The sequence below is a fragment of the Lithobates pipiens genome, unplaced genomic scaffold, assembly GCF_037356315.1.
Source record: "Lithobates pipiens isolate NorthernLeopardFrog02 unplaced genomic scaffold, aLitPip1_a1.2 Scaffold_8, whole genome shotgun sequence".
Lineage (NCBI taxonomy): Eukaryota > Metazoa > Chordata > Amphibia > Anura > Ranidae > Lithobates > Lithobates pipiens.
This window is the reverse complement of record NW_027507903.1, coordinates 43685264-43702502: the sequence shown is the minus strand read 5'-3', so window position 1 is coordinate 43702502 and position 17239 is coordinate 43685264. Positions and strand designations below refer to the sequence as shown.

At 39.2% G+C, this 17239-nt stretch overlaps 1 protein-coding gene across 3 annotated transcripts in view; it reads left to right on the top strand.

Moving 5' to 3' along the window:
* The window catches only part of CEMIP (cell migration inducing hyaluronidase 1), a 190407-nt gene extending 176665 nt beyond the window's left edge, over positions 1-13742 (top strand). For 2 of the 3 annotated variants that reach the window (XM_077468313.1, XM_077468314.1), the window contains 5 exons: positions 2205-2409; positions 5002-5088; positions 5711-5868; positions 6099-6199; positions 8601-13742. In XM_077468313.1, the coding sequence (XP_077324439.1) occupies positions 2205-2409; positions 5002-5088; positions 5711-5868; positions 6099-6199; positions 8601-8728 (679 nt within the window). In that variant the 3' untranslated portion in view covers positions 8729-13742. The remainder of the gene's footprint in view (positions 1-2204; positions 2410-5001; positions 5089-5710; positions 5869-6098; positions 6200-8600) is intronic. The other variant, XM_077468315.1, reaches the window with a different exon arrangement.
* The last annotated feature ends 3497 nt before the right edge of the window (positions 13743-17239 follow it).

Genomic DNA, 17239 nt, shown 5'->3' with positions numbered 1-17239 from the left:
TTGTCAGTGTTAATTTTGCTCCAATGAAGGCTACAAGTCCAAAATACAAAGAAAATAACAAAAAAAAAACCTGATTTAGTTTAGAGAAACAAGAGTGGCTCACACAGTACTTTTTGTGAAGTTTCACTTGAAATATCATGTGAAAAGAAAATATCTGTTTACTTATTTTATTTCTACGTGATTGGATAACTGAATTGAATATCCACACAATTTTTATTGTAAACATTCTCAGATTCTTTAGTAAATTAGCCCTAATGTTTAAAGAAGAAGTAAACCCTGATGGGTTTTACTTCCTCTTTATTCCCCTGGAAAGTAAAAGCATAATGTATGCATTGCACTTACCTGCAAACTAAGCACCTGATGTCCCCGCTGGTGGCCACGTCCATCTTCACCCCTCTTCCTTCTGGGGCCGTGGACTCTGGCTCAGTGACTGGCTGGAGTCGCATGACGTCACTCCCACGCGCTGACGGTCATGGCACAGGCCCTATAAAAACGGCATGATTATGCCCTTTCTTTAGTGCTCATGCGCCAATGGCATCGGCGCAAGCATATGTGGTAAATATCTCCTAAACCATGTAGGTTTATGAGATATTTTCAGTACTTACTACTTACCTATAATAAGGCTTACCTGTAGCTAAAAGTGGTGTGTAATGCCGCGTCCACACAACCAGACTTTCCGGCAGACTAGGTCCGCCGGTCTTCCCGACTGACTTTTGGCAGAGTTCCGATGGACTTTCTGAACGAACAGACTTGCCCACACACAAACGGACAAAGTCTGTTCGAAAGTCCATTCATTTTGAACGTGATGACGTAAGACGGGACTAAAAAAGGAAGTTCAATAGCCTGTAGCCAATAGCTTCCCTAGTTTTCCCGATAGGAATTGAGTCCGTCCGACAGATTTGAAACATGTTCTATTTCTAGGTCCGTCTGATTTTTTATGTGAAAAATGATCAGATTAGCCCACACACGATCGGATTGTCCGACGGATTGATTCCGTCCGACCTAGTCTGCCGGACAGTCCGGTCGTGTGTATGGGGCATAAGGGTTTACAACCACTTTAAGCATGCCATACACTAGTAGATTTTCGAATGGATGTTCGTGGCTAAAAGTTGTACTAACATTTGTACACAAATTCTCAGTACATTCAAAGACTTGACAAATGTTTTTCAAAAGTACTTTTGTTTGCTTTTAACATTCAATTTTGGAACAAGTGTAATTTCCTTAACGAAAACCCCATGCACTATTTTGCATCCTGATCCTTCAGGATCCATGCATAGCTTAAAAAATGCTCTTGCTGCAGCTTTTGAGCATTTTTTTTCTGCTTCTAGAAGCAAATAGTGTTATCCATTGGGGTTTATTTACTAAAGGCAAATCCACTGTGCACAACAAGTGCACTGCAACTGCACTTGGAAGTGCAGTCGCTGTAAATTTTAAGGGGACATGCAAGGAAAATAAAAAACAGCATTTTTGCTTGTACATGATTGGAATAAGCAGACCTTCCCCTCATTTCAGATCTTTCCCTCAGATCTACAGTGACTGTACTTCCAATGACTGTTATGACATCATGCTCAGCCTCTGCATTTGAAAAAATGGCGCCGCCTCGGCTGGGAAGCCGAGATCGTTCTTTTTTTTCAATTTCAGGCTTTAAAACCTAGGGGCAAGATCTGGGGACTAATAGATCCCAGATCTCACTGTAAAAAGGACCTGTCATGCCCTATTCCTATTCCAAGGGATGTTTGCATGCCTTGTAATAGGAATAAAAGTGATCCAAAAAAAATTGTAAAAAGAAAGCATCAAAATATAAATATAAAAGTAAAATAAACAATAAAAGAATTTAAAGCACCTTGTCCCCATGTGCTTGCTCGCAGAAGAAAACTAATATGTAGGTCGCGCCACATATGTAAACCGCATTCAAAAATTATGATTTTTACATGTAGGAGAGAAGTATCAGAATTGGCCCGGTAGGCAACTAGTTAAGGAAAAAAACTGACTATAAATAGCAGTGTAACTAAAATACACATACCTGTAAGAAAGAATAAGTACTTTAAAAAAAATTAAACAAATGAGCACAGTAATGCAAAGACATATATTATTTTTAATTTTAGAACACAGCTCTACTGCAAGCTAGTGTAACTCAATATCTTGTACATATGCATAAGCCTTTGGTTCGAGTGCCTCATGTTCTAAATTCACATTTTTTTTAGGCTGCTGTTCATAATGCTGAAAGGCCAGAATGAAAAGGAGAGATTTGCATTCTGCTCAGTGAAAGGCTGCGAAAGAGTGAAGATAAAAGCCGATATTCCCAAAGGCTCCGGTGTCAGTGACTGCCAGGCTTCGGCCTACCCCAAATATTCCCAAATACCCATAGTGGATGTGCCGCTGCCAAAGAAGCTGCATGGGAATGATTTGGTAAATGACCCTGTTAAGTTTTATGAGAGGTGGGGTGCGGCCTCGATTTTGTGGCGATACTGTCTTAGGAATTTAGGGAAATCATAAAAGTTAAACTTTGTGTGCACAGAAAGTTTTTTTAAATGTTTTAAACTTTTTTTTTTATATGAACATTCATATGGCCTAGACACAAACGAATACACGTATTGCAATTATTTAATATTTGTTTTTCATTATAAATTATTAATATTTATGAGTAGGCAAGGCAACGTTTTCTTTTCCACAAGCCACATGGAAAGCAGTAAATAATTAGGAATATTTGTTACAAAATTTCCTTTTTTAAACCAGGAAAGTACTTTTTTGAAAATTCAAATAACAATTAAGTGCATCTGATACATACAGAATTTTGATATTGGCCTGTTACCAAATTTTAACAGGACTTTCATTTGCTGTGCTTACCAGTATAGCTTACCATATATTTTCTGTATTTTGTACTTTTAATTGAATTCTTTAATATGTACTAGTTACATTTTACAGTAAAGTAGGGGGAGACTTGAGCCCAAACAGGTTTTTTATTGATTCCCCATTGTCACTAGGACAGAATATGATAGGACATTTCTCCATCCAAGCCTCAGGGAGCAGTAAAACCCAACAGAAGGCTTATGCCCCGTACACACGATCAGACTTTCCAACAACAAAACCATTAATTTTTGTGCGAAGGATGTTGGCTTCAACTGATCTTGCATACACATAGTCACACAAATGTTGGCCAACAATTACGAAAGTAGTGACGTACAAGACGTACGTGATATCTCTATTACGAACGCTAGTTTTACAAGACCGAGCACTTCCAGCTTGTACTTGATTCCGAGCATGCGTCGACTTTTATCCGACGGGCTTGTGTACACACAATCGGAAAGTCCGACAACAAACATTTGTTGTGTGGAAAATATGAGAAACTTCTAGCCAGCATTTGTTGGCGGAAAGTCCGACAACAAATGTTCGAAGGAGCATACACAAGGTCGGACTTTCAGATCGTGTATACGGGGCATAACCCTTCCAAATGAAAAATGAAAAAAGAAAAACAATTTATGAGTCATATTCTAATTGTTAAAGGAGAAGTACAGCCAAAGCTTGTTTGGCTGTACCTCTCCTGTGGATTACAGGAGTGCAATTCATTCTGCACCCTGTGACCCATTTTCAGCAGACAGCGGGCTGACGTCACAGAGCCGGTACAGGCTCAGGCTAGATTGTGACCATGTGGTCAAGATCCGCCCACATGCCAGCCGTCTCAGGCTCTCAGCAAGTCGCTGGTAGCCTAAACCGGACAATGCCGCCCCCTCCCCACCCCAGTGAGTGGGGGGGGAGAGCAGAGAGTCAGTGACTGACAGTCACTAGCTCTTTGCTCAGAGAGCTGTCAGAACCAAGCTGTCCCCTGCGTTTGATCGCTCAGTTCTCAGTCTAAGGCCGCGTACACACGGGCGGACTGTTCGCCCAACTTAGTTTGTCAAACAATCCGACAAACAGTCCGCTCAAAATTTGCATGAGCGGACTTGACCACACACGATGAACGAACAGTCCGCTGAAACCGTGCGCGATGACGTGAACGGCACGTACGACGGGACGAAAAATTTGACGTCCAATACACTGCAATGCAACCTTCGCCGTGTAAATCCTTTCTGAGCATGCGCGAAACTTAGTTTGTCGAACAAGCCTACACACGAGCGGACTGTCCGCTCAAACCAAGTTTCAGCGGACTGTCTTACGGGAATTCCGAAAAACTTTGTTCGTCAGACTGTCCGCTGAAACTGTCCGCTGAAGCCCACACACGAGCGGACTGTCCGCTGAAACACTGTTCAGCGGACAAAGTTGGGCGAACAGTCCGCCCGTGTGTACGCGGCCTAAGAGCTAACAGGGGACAGATGCAGAATCGGACTGATGCTGCATCCACCTAGGTAAGTATGTTCATAAAAAATAAAGTTTCCATACTTCTCTTTTTAATACATTTAAAATGTGACAATTACAGCAAGAGTTACACACTTCAAAACTCACATATTTAAAGTTATCACAGTAGAGAATGATTATCATGGGTGTCCATATGACATCTATATAAAGGAAACTAACAATAGTTTTGTTTGGACTTTATAAATATAATTACTTATTAAATGCTCTGAGGTTTATTTGAGCAATTATATTAATTTTACCAATGAAAAATCCAAATGTCACAAATCTAAATGCCACGGGTTCTCTATGATAAATCTGAAATAAGGTCTTTCTGAGGGCTAATATAAGAACCTTTGAATGTCCCATTCAGTCCCTCATGCTATTTTTTAAACTGGTTAAAATCTCACCTTAAAGCAAACTTTAGGTTCAAACAATAGTTCTAGAGAAAAAAAAAAGATGTGGAGGAAGAAAAATTGCTGCTTTATTCTGCAAAAAAAAATGTATGTGAGTGCACACCTCGTAAATAAGGGGGTAGAGTGAAGTTGATTGAGTGTCGAATCTCATGGGCCTGGGAGTCATGGCCTGATAATTCCCATCTTATGTTCAGTACTAGTACTTACATTGATATGTTTATTCAAGTTCCAGCTGAAAATCATTCTTCTTTTTCAGAAGACAAAGGATCACTTACTGGAGCTCAAAGTAGAGTCTTACAACACCAGATACTTCCATCTGAAGGATGACTTTGCATACATAGAGGTAAGAACCTGCTGCATTTACACTATTTCTGTAAGTAAGCCATGGCTTTTACTATATACAATTAATGTCAAATTAACAATGGCACATGTCTTCCCTGCTCTCACATATGAATATATTTACAGCAGATTTAGACATTCACAATGGTCTGTCAGATTTAGCTATGCACAACAAAAGATTAGCTAAAAATAATGATATTGCATTACTGAAAAATTACAATAGACCCAAATTACAGTGGATATACATTTCTATCGGAGTTTTTGCATCCGTTGGTACTCATGAAGATGACAAAAACTTGGCAGTTAGGGTGTCCCCCATAACATGTAAAGCTGGCCATACTCAAGTAAAATTTAGTTTAACATTTTTTTTTTAAGAGCGTTTGTTCTATTTTCTAATTATTAGTTGGGTCAAATTGACATTATTTTTCAACCGCAGTGAAGGAGCTGGATGACATTTTTTTATTGAACGGATTGCTATCACATATATGTGTAGCGCTACTCCTGTAGGAGCTGCTGGGTAGGATGGGTCCAGGTCCTCTGTTCTGTGCCTTCTCAGGAACCTCAGCCCTTCTGACATACTACTTTGAGTGTAATATTATTTACATTTCAATATTTTTTATTAACAGGTGGATAACAAAAAGTATTTCATGACAGACGATGGAATACAAGTAGTTGTGATTGATGGATATCAGGGGAGAGTTGTGGACAGTACAAGCTTTAAATCTACTGTTCTCCAAGGAATCCCAGCTCAGCTTGATAACTATGTGACAAACATAAAAGACAAGTGAGTATATAATATCTTAAGCCTAAACCTAAAGGGATGAGATGATGTAGATAATGAAGATAGATAATGAATTAGGCATATGGTTAGATGCTGCTGGGAATTCTACAGTATTTCCTTTCTAGGCTTTTCCTACAGATAAGGATCATGTATTTAATATGTGAATCTAGTTGAATAAGACGTTTATGACTGATTCAATGGACAATAAAGAGTTGCAATGTGCTTTGTTTCAGCTCCATTGTGATCATTGTATCGAAAGGAAGACTTTATCACAAAGGACCATGGATCAAGGTGTTAGGAAGACTTGGAGCAGACGCTGATCTAAAACTAAAAGGTGAGCATGGTTCTGCTATTTTAGCATCTTCTTCCAACGGCATGAGAGGACATAAAACAGAGAAATATGATTCATCAAAATTTTATAGGAGATTATAAATTAAGACTAAGATAAAATAAGAATATTTTTTAAGAAAGCTCAAAATAAATGTCAACTTTTTCTACCTAAAAACACAACAATCATATTCAGCTGGATAAATTGTCAATCTCACATTTGTACAGCTGTCTAGGGCAGTGTTTCTCAACTCCAGTCCTCAAGGCGCTCCAACAGGTCTTGTTTTCAGGCTTTCCATTATTTGGCACAGGTGATTTGATCAGTTTCACTGCCATAGTAATTACAACAGCCATTTCATCTGAGGGAAATTCTGAAAATATGACCTGTTGGGGCGCCTTGAGGACTGGAGTTGAGAAACGTTGGTCTAGGGCAGTGATGGCGAACCTTGGCACCCCAGATGTTTTGGAACTACATTTCCCATGATGCTCAACTACACTGCAGAGTGCATGAGCATCATGGGAAATGTAGTTCCAAAACATCTGGAGTGCCAAGGTTCGCCATCACTGGTCTAGGGAAAGTAAAAAAAAAAAAAAAAAAGTTGTCAAGATTTCTTTTGTCTTCCCCCGCCAACATAAGTGGAATGAGCAGTCTCTCTTTTTATCCCTTACTGTCCTGTATAGATCCCTTTGACATTAACCCTTTAAAGTCCACATTTTTCAATGAGTTAGCGTGACTCAAAATGTGCTCTACCAAACGGTGGAGCAGAACATCAAAGGGTTAACATCAATGTTCAGCTGAGCCAGACATTCATGTTTATAGATCACCTTGCTGATGGTATGTACCTTAGTCCTCAAAAGTCTATGGATACTTGGATACCCACATATATGATGCAGACAGTTGATAAGCACCAGTAAAAAAATATGCATTTAAAAAAAATTTTTTACTGAGCACGTGGAAATTCATTCTGACACATCTGGTGCATAGACCATAGATTATATTCATGTGCTCGCTCTACGCTGGACTTATCACTAAGCATTAAAAAAAACAAAAAATAAAATGTAATATATCTTACCAATCCCTAAATGTGGTGGCTGCATTCATTTTTTTGGCAGCATGGTTGGATGTATGTGGCATGGGAACCAGCAGAAACTGAGAAACTGCACAGAGATTGGAGAGGTGATGTTAGCAAGTATAACTAAATATAATTTAATATCTAGCTGCTGCATTGAAGGTAAGGAAAAAAAGTAGCCTTCTCCAAATTTTAAATAACATTGTTAAAAAGGGCACCCAAATATAGAAAAGTTTGTTATGAAGATAAATGAAGGTTTAGAAATAGATGAATTTATAAAAAAAAAATAGTAACTATTGGATCATACACTATATTACCAAAAGTATTAGTACGCCGGCCTTTAAATGCACATGAACTTTAATGGCATCCCAGTCTTAGTCCGTAGGGTTCAATATTGAGTTGACCCACCCTTTGCAGCTATAACAGCTTCATCTCTTCTGGGAAGGCTGTCCACAAGGTTTAGGAGTGTGTCTATGGGAATGTTTGACATTTCTTCCAGAAGCGCATTTGTGAGGTCAGGCACTGATGTGGGCAAGAAGGCCTGGCTCGCAGTCTCCGCTCGAATTCATCCCAAAGGTGTGCCATCTAGTTGAGGTTAGGACTGTGCAGGCCAGTTCCTCTACCCCAAACTCGCTCATCCATGTATTTATGGACATTGCTTTGTGCACTGGTGCACAGTCAGGTTGGTAAAGGAAGGGGCCATGACCAGACTGTTCCCACAATTTTAGGAGCATAAAATTGTCTAAAATGTCTTGGTATGCTGATGCCTTAAGAGTTCCCTTCACTGGAACTAAGGGGCCAAGCCCAACCCCTGAAAAATTACTCCACACCATAATCCCCCCCTCCACCAAATGATTTGGACCAGTGCACAAAGCAAGATCCATAAAGACATGGATGAGCGGGTTTGTGGTGGAGGAACTTGTCTGGACTTCACAGAGTCCTGACCTCAACCCGATAGAACACCTTTGGGATGAATTAGAGCGGAGACTGCGAGCCAGGCCTTCTTGTCCACATCAGTGCCTGACCTCACAAATGCGCTATTGGGCACTATTCCTCCTACTGACACCAACAGTACACCATCACCAACAATCAAGTATAATTCCTCCCACTTATATAAACAATAAGGCACTATTCCTTCAACTAATACCAATGATGGGGCATTTTCTCTTCCCACTGTCTACTATCACTGATGCTAGATCAAGTTCTGCTCCCACAGGCCACATCCTGCCCCCCCCCCCCCCCCAAAGTCTGGAGTCAACTGGCCCTTTGTTTTGAAAATCTGGAGACCCTTGATATATAAAGTTTGAAATATATTGATTTTTTTTTTTTTTATTGCAGATAAATTAGCTTTTGTTGGCTATAAAGGACATTTCCGTCCGGTTTGGACCAAAATGGTAACAAATGCTGAAGCTGCAAAGATTTATCAGGTTGTCCCCTATCCTGTGGAGGAGAAGATGAAATTATGAAGCCAATAGGTCGAGCTTTTATCACTGTTATCACTGCCAGGCCTGGGAGGTCTGGAGGCTCTGAAAAGAGACACCGGAATGCACATGGTTTCCTCCCATTGACCTTACAGACTGTGCTTGTGCTGTACACATTGTACCAGGGTACTGTAGACACAGTGCCTATGGCTTTTATGTGTTTATCATGCCAAGTGCTTGTGTCCTTGGCATTGTGCTGTCTTGGTGGAAAATTTGACCTAGTCCTTAGCACATAGTGTATTGATCCCATTTTGCTTTTGTGTTGGGATCACGGTTCTAATACATATTTTTCCTAGATGACCTATTTTAACTCACTACTAACAAAAGTGTTAACTTCGTTACACACTCATGTTAGTGACAGTTGTTTATGTGATCATAGAGTTATTCAGGTTTAGAATGATTGTTTGCATCAAACAGGTTTTCCAAAATATTCCATTGTGTTAATATAGTATATGTAACACCTGAATCCTCTACTCAAGGAACACAATCCACTCTCAAAACAATTGTGCGTTAAGGTTTAGATGCCAACTTGGATTGTATCACTATTTGTTCACATACACATGCACAGAGAGCATGATTGGGATCTTGTATGATGGGACAATTTGTGAAAACTGGGGCCAGATGAGAGAAATATGCTGCATATAGCAAACAGCAAGATTGCTAGAATATAAAAAAACAAAAAAAAAACAATGACTGAAAAAAACAAAAAACAAAATTGGAATTTGATGAGTAGCTACGGTCAATGATTACATGTTTAGTTCCTCCAATTCCAATTCAGATATGTACACTGTATTGGTAAAAATTTCTAAAGAAACATTCAGTAATCTGGTGTAACCGACATAGCAGATTCATAAAAACTGAATGGAACAAAGAGTGGAGGCCTTGCCAATACAATGCATCAAAGGTAAGCTTACCTACCTAATAAAATGTTTACCGGTGGAGTATGATTGTCTCTTATAGACAGTGCAGGCATTTTTTCTACCTCCAGTTTTGACAAATTGCTCCCAAAGAATTTTTTTTATCTTGTAGTAAGTATAGACAAACTTATTTCAAATGGCGATCGCCTGAAGGGTAAGCCAAAAAACATGTTAAACCAAGTGTATTAACAATTAAAAAAACAAGACTATTTTCTAAAAAAATGATAATAATCACAATGAAAATGACAATCGGAAAGTTTGTGTAAATTTGGTTTATTTTCTGTCACGTTACAAGTGTTTTTTATGTGCAGACTTTATTTTATATTATTGTAATGAAAGGACAATTGCAAGACTTTAGGAAGCAGACCGTTCATTAACCTGAAACGCCCACGACAGTCTTCCATAATGCATCTCTGTAGCAGATTTCAGCAGTCATATTGATTACTTTACTGTAATGTTAGCTTAAAGTTGTTGTAAACCCATTTAAAAAAAAACAAAAAAACTAACACCTGCAAGACAAAGGCATAATGAGCTAGTATGCATAGCATACTAGCTCATTATGTAATACCTCAGATCGAAGCCCTTGCTGCGGTGCCTGTACATAGCACTGGCCGGCGACATCACTCCCAGGGTTTACTTACGGGTATTGCGACTCCGGTGCTGTGATTGGCCGCAGCCACGATGACGTCACCCCCGTGCATTCGTGCGCGGTAACGGCACACTCACCGAAGCAATGGCACATAAGTGCCGTTGCTTCAGTTTGTGTCAGTGCGCATGTGCCGATGACATTGGCACATGCAGGTTTAGGAGATATCCTGGGTAGCTACAGGTAAGCCTTATTATAGGGTTACCTGTAGCAAAAAGTGGTCTGTAAGTGTTTACAACCACTTTAAAAACACTTTAAAGCGGAACTTAACTGTATCTGAGCACAACAAACAGAAAATGCTCTATGATAAATTTTTAATAATCAGAACAACTTACCATTCAAGTCACCATGCTTTATTTTGTTTAAATATCAATTGAAAAACACCCTGCTAGCATTTGTAGCCATGGCCCCCTTGATAGATGATTCATGTAGCATTTACTTCCTGGAATCATCTGCCCTTAGCTCAGACATGCAGGCAGGATGGTGCGATTAGCTGAAAAAGCCCATCCTGCCCGTTCTTCTAAAGAAGGAAAAAAAAACCCATAAAGACTCCTGGGATGACATCATTTTGGCCTAGGCCAGAAACCAGGAAGCAACAGGGGAGAAATGTAAAATGAATGTTTAAAGCAAATAAAAATAACAATCCTTCCTATCTATTTAATAATGCTAGCAGCATAAGGATTTAAAATGGTTACTGTTGATTAAGAGAGTAAAGTTCCGCTTTAAAATACTTTGCTACTAAAGGGTTAAAAGTTTCTTTCCAAACACTTGATTTCAATAAAATTTTATTTTTAAACAGGTAAAGGTTGTCCCTTGGCAACTCTCCCCATTGTCCACTGGGCAGAACCATTACTACAGTAATCTTAAAGGACAGCTATCATTAACATTTTTAAAGGAAAACATAATAAGTGCACATAAAAAAGATGATTGTATTTATAATTTTTTTGCCTTTTTTGTTTAAAAAGTGGCTAATTTAATTTCATGTACTCTGCTTTAGTGAAAATAGTCAATACAGAACTATCGTATATAAAGATGGAAGTATGCATAAGAGAACACTACATTAAAGAGAAGAGGTGTTTGCCTAAGGCCCCTTCACAGGCAGCTGATTTGCATTTTTAGCACCCGCTGGTAAACAATGGTGGCGGACAACCCCATGAGTAAGCTCCAGTGGGAGGAGTGAAACATGTTGGGAGGGGCGTGGCCGGGCGGGCATCTAGGCTGAGACTGGCACTTGTCTACGGCACAGCAGGTCTTGTTCTGATGTGCGGCTCCCGGGATCTTCTGCTCTTATCTGTCATTGGTGGCGGACATGTTTGAATAAATATGCAGCGCAGCAAATTTTATACAGCTGGTTGCTTTTGGCAGGCAGTACAGCCCATTCAAGTAAATAGGACCACACAAGCATTGGGGGTTATTTACGAAAGACAAATCCACTTTGCACTACAAGTGCAAAGTGCACTTGAAATTGCACTGAAAGTGCACTTGGAAGTGCAGTCGCTGTAGATCCAAGGAGCACATGCAAGGAAAATAAAAATAAGCATTTTAGCTTGCACATGATTGGATGATAAAATTAGCAGAACTTCCACTCATTTCAGATTTACCCCTCAGATTTACAGTGACTGCACTTCCAAGTGCACTTTCAGTGCAAATTCGCATGCACTTTGCACTTGTAATTTGCAATTGTAGTGCAAAGTGGATTTGCCTTTCGTAAATAACCCCCATAGTGTTTAAAGCACGTAGTGTGGTGAGATTCCACCACTAAAAAATAAGTGTCCAGGATGACTAATGGCATATTGGCACTCTGGTCGTCTGATCAAAGGAAAATTTCACAGCGGCGGAACAGAAAAAAAGAAATTTGAGCATAGGTGAGGCAGCAAGTGATACTGATCCTTACGGTGTGGCTGGGGATGTCTTCTGATACCATCCAATTTTTATGCAATTTTTTTATGCATTTTTTATGCAATTGCAGCACATTGCATAAAATAAATCAATAAAATGACATGACACATTTTGAGTTAATAAATGAGTATAAGCTGTTCACTTTTGAAAGTGTATGTTCACTCACATTAGTAGATAAGGTAAAGCTGTGTTCACATTCAATACCTAATCATGTATATAAGTAATAATATATATATATATATATATATATATATATATATATATATATATATATTTTTTTTAACAGCTTTCAAATTATTAGAATAATAACCACGCTACTTTGTTTATTAAGCTAAATGAACTTAAGCTTTAAATGTGAACATACTCTATTCTATTAGTGAATTAACCCTGTTGTCTATATTATACACCAATTAATATATCCTACAAACAAATTTCTGATAGCTGTCCTTTATGTAGGCATCTGCAAATACAGTCTCACAGCAAAAAAATAAAATAAAATAAAAAGATGGAGGGAAATAGAGTCAAATGGAAATAGAGATCTGTGCCTGTGTCTAGCAGTAACTTAGGCGACTTGCTGTCCGGAGAAAACCCATTTAAGCACAGAAACACTGGAATGCCAGTAAATAAAGCTCCTATTGACTTTTTGGTAAGAAATAAAACAGAAATGATAAGAAACAAAATATATTATGTGAATGCTATCAATGATATTAGATAATAGAATGTCCATCCAAATAAATGTTCCTGCTCTTTTGGCTTATTATAGCCATGATGACAATCCCGCTTACATGCGGGACAATGCAATTCTTTATTGTTTTGCTTTGCACTATTAGATGGTTTCTCTTGTTTTTTTTTTTTTTTTCAATTGTTAGCCCACCCTAAACTGGTATTATAGCATTAGCTAGATGCTAGCGGGCTGAATAGAGAGACATAAAGCTAGCGACTGACTCAGCCCATCAGCACCCACTAATAACCAAACTTTAAGTTTTGGGTGGGCACACACTTCAGATCGCTTTAAATCATCCTAACCACCCTAGTTTTAGAAAAGTTTGACGTGGACACATGCATTATGCCCCAACAAGCTTTGCTAGATGGATCCTACAGACAAACTGCAGTGCATATTAATCCATACCTGACGTACTCCTATCTGGTACAGAATCTCATTGATTGTTTTACAGTACAGTCCTCTTGTCTGTTATTTGCCCCCCCCCCCCCCTCCCGAAATAGCTGGTCTTTTTTCGGTAATAATGTAAAGTACTGTTAGGGTTTTTTTTTCTTTTTAATATGTACAATGTTTCTTACTGATTTCACGAGAAACTAAACAAGATGCAAAAAAATATATATATTGTATTTATTTATTCATCCGAGTGCCTGGAAATGGACTAGATGTGTCAGTATCTTGTAGTAAAGAATTTGCTCTAAATAGATCAATTTAAATGACCTTTTATTGTAAATCAGGATTTTGATTGTTTGCAAATTTGGAGATGTCTGTATCAGCGATTTTTGTCTGTCTGGAATAATAAAAAATAAATAAAAAGCATCAGTCTGGTTTCTTCCTTTCATGTTATAATACAGTTTTTGTCCAACAAAAATGTTTTATTGCTAAGAGTAAACAGAGGAGAAAAGGATGATGGTTCACTACAAAAGTAAGTAGGATAGTCAGGTATTTTATTTTGCCACCCCCCCCCCCCGACAATTAATTAAAAGGTTTTCACAATGGGTGATCTCCACATGCCAACTGGAGTTTTCAATACGCTGTTATAAGCAGGATCAGAGAAGATTGGTGGGAGCTAGGGATGAGCCGAATGGACCCCTGTTCGGTTCGCACCAGAACTACTTTCGAACACCGCGAAAGTTCGGACCCAAATAATGAACCCTTTTAAAGTCAGTGGGACCTGAAAAATCAAAATTGCCCATTTTGAAGGCTAAGATGCAAGTAATTGGTCATACAATGGTTATAGGAGTCTGGGTTTGTGAAATACGTCATTTTTAAATGAGCAGTGATTTTTTTATTTTTAAAGTGAAAGCATAAAAATGAAAAATTCCTTCCAATATATTTCCTGGGGGGTCCCCTTTGTCTACGTGTAAAGTGGCAGATCTGTACCATGTCTAGAATCTGCTGCAGCGATAATCACATTTATAAGGCCAAAAAAAAAACATTTTCCCTGCAAGCTGCCTTTATTTTGCTCAGCAACAGCTGGGGAGCCAGTGTGTATGATGAGGCCACAATGTAGTACACTGGGAACAAGATTAGAGATGTTTTAATAAATTTTGGTGTCACTTTGACTTTGGATAGAAGTAACGGGTGCGTAAAAATTGGTCTTTGGGTGTCAGTGGCGCCTTCCCACTCCAATCCTTGTGGGGATCACCTTTTCTTGAAATGAAGGTCAGCATACAGGCAGTTTCTTTAAAATGTGGCAGGTTGCCAGCTTTATTTACAAGCGTCATAAAAATAAACAATAAAACAAATCCTTGTCCCCCGGCGCTAAACTAAAGAGTACACTGCTCTCTATATGGTGTGGGGCTGGTCACCCACAAAACATGAGGTAAAGCGAATCTTCATTTTCAATCCAAACAAACAGCGCTCCTCTCTCTCAGATTCCATTTTGAGTCTCAGGCCAGAGCACTGCTGTGCTCTCTTCCTGGTCAGTAAAGTCCACCTAAGCATGGACTCAAGTGGACCACAAGACCCAGACCGGAACCAAGCCTGACACAGGCTGGAAAAATCCGGGCCAGATTCCGGTTCAGTCTCTGACAATAGAACAAATGCGAGGTGAAATATACCGATTATCGATTACCTCACCTCGCATACCGTCACACCCTATAGAGGTAATCTTGATGAAAGCAAGAACTGGCCTTGCTGTAAAAAATTGCAATAATATGAACCTGTCAAACAGAAGAATTACTCTTTGTGGACAAGGAGGCAGATTTATCCATTCTGGCAACTGCAGGGGACTGCACACTTATCTCTGCTAGAGTGACAGAGGATGAGGAGGATGAGGAAGGTTTAGTAAGCCAGTCCACCAACTCCTCTGCATGCTGTGGCTGGATAGCATGGCAAACTCACTAAACAGAGGAAATGATGTCCTGCCTGAGGACTGACCACCATGTCCACCTTTGCCTCTGGACACATTTGTTGCTGGCCCCCTTATATTGCTGTGTTGTCCTCCCAAACATTATTGGGAGGGAGGGGGCGATGCTTATAAGCAAATGTAAAGAAGAAGTTGGAAATCTGTACGTAGATGTACTTTAATCAATCTAAAGTGGTGTTTGGTGCACTTTAATTTGAGCACTCACACTACACAGACACACTCCATGGATACACGATAATATACTGCAATATAATGCGCTAAACATACAGTGACACACAGAACTATATGGCGTTAAACTGGCAGTAACACACACAGAACTATATGGCGTTAAACTGCCAGTAAAGCACACAGAAGTAAATGGCGTTAAAGTTGCAGTAACGCACAAAACTACATGGCATTAAACTGGCAGTAACGCACACAGAAGTTAATGGCATTAAACTGGCAGTAACACACACAGAACTATATGGCGTTAAACTGACATTAACGCATACAGACCTATATGGCATTAGACAAATAAGACAAAGACAAATTTTTCTGAAATGGATGAACTTCTACAAAAATTTTATAAAAGAATGGAGTTAAAATGAAGTCAATAATCAGTAGGCCATTGTTAAAGTCTTACATCTCTGGAGGCAACTAGATTATATATGAGGCAAAAAATAAAAATTTAATGATTATGTATTACTACAAATATAATCTAGATAGTTTTATTGTGCCAGAATGAGCTGGTATTATGTACCTGCACCTCTTGGAACTGTCCCTCTACTGAAAACTATGCTTCAGAAGGAGCATGCATTGGTCACTTAGTAATCATGGAACTTGGCAGGAGGAGAAGCAAGAGTAAACTAGTATAAGCTGGACCAAGCCAGTAGTTATTGGTTCAGTCCAACCGATCAGAAAAGAGTTCTCCTGCTGCCTGGTGCTGGAGTGCCACCCTTACCTGCCCTTCAGTGCCTTCAGAGTACAAGGATCCATCAATGCTATAGCCAACCACTAGCCACTAGTGTGGGTGGGTGGGGATTGGAAAGGGTGTCACAAAGGACAAGGGGGCGCTATTTATGTCTGGAGGAAAGGAGATTTAATCTCCAAATATGGAAAGGCTTTTTCACAGTAAGAGCCATGAGAATAAGACTACCTAGTGGTTAGTCCTGGTTCTACCTGGTTCTTTCCAGCTCAGTAGCTTGCTTTAAAAAAGGCCTGAACTCTTTACGACATGTACATAATATAACTGGATACTAAAATATATAGGTACAGTTGATCCAGGGAACGTCTGGTTGCCTCATGGGGGAACAGGAAGGATTTCTTCCCCCTGCTAGAACATATTGGTTTGCTGTTTGCTGGGTTTTTTGCCTTCCTCTGGATCAACTGTGTATATAGGATTGTCATTCATGTATTTTTAATTGGTTAAACTAGATGGACTTGTGTCTTAATTATAATAAAAAGGTCTGAGGAATTAAACACATCAGGAGAGACTTCAGGAATGTATTATATACAGTGTGGAGGAAAGAAGAGAAAGGGGAGACCTGATTAAAACCTTCATATACGTTAAGAATGTGAGTAAGGTTCGAGAGGGCAGTATTTTCAATATTAATCTTGGATCAAGAACACAGGGAATAACTTCAAACTAGAAGGAGGAAAGTTCAAAACTAGCCATAGGAAGTATTTTTTACGGAAATAATAGCTGATGTTGAAACATATTTCTAGCAGAGGTAGAGAGTCAGTCTACAGTAAGTGGATTTATACATGCTTGGGGCAAACAAAAATCTATCCCCCGATAAAAAGGTTTAAAAAAATAAAATAAAATCAAAATAGGACAGACTCATTTGACCTCTTGCTTTTTTCTGTCTTCACACTTCTATGTTTCTGTTGCAAATACGGGGGGATATCTCCTAAACCTTGCAGGTTTAGGAGATCCAGTGTAGCTACAGGTAAACCTAATCATAGG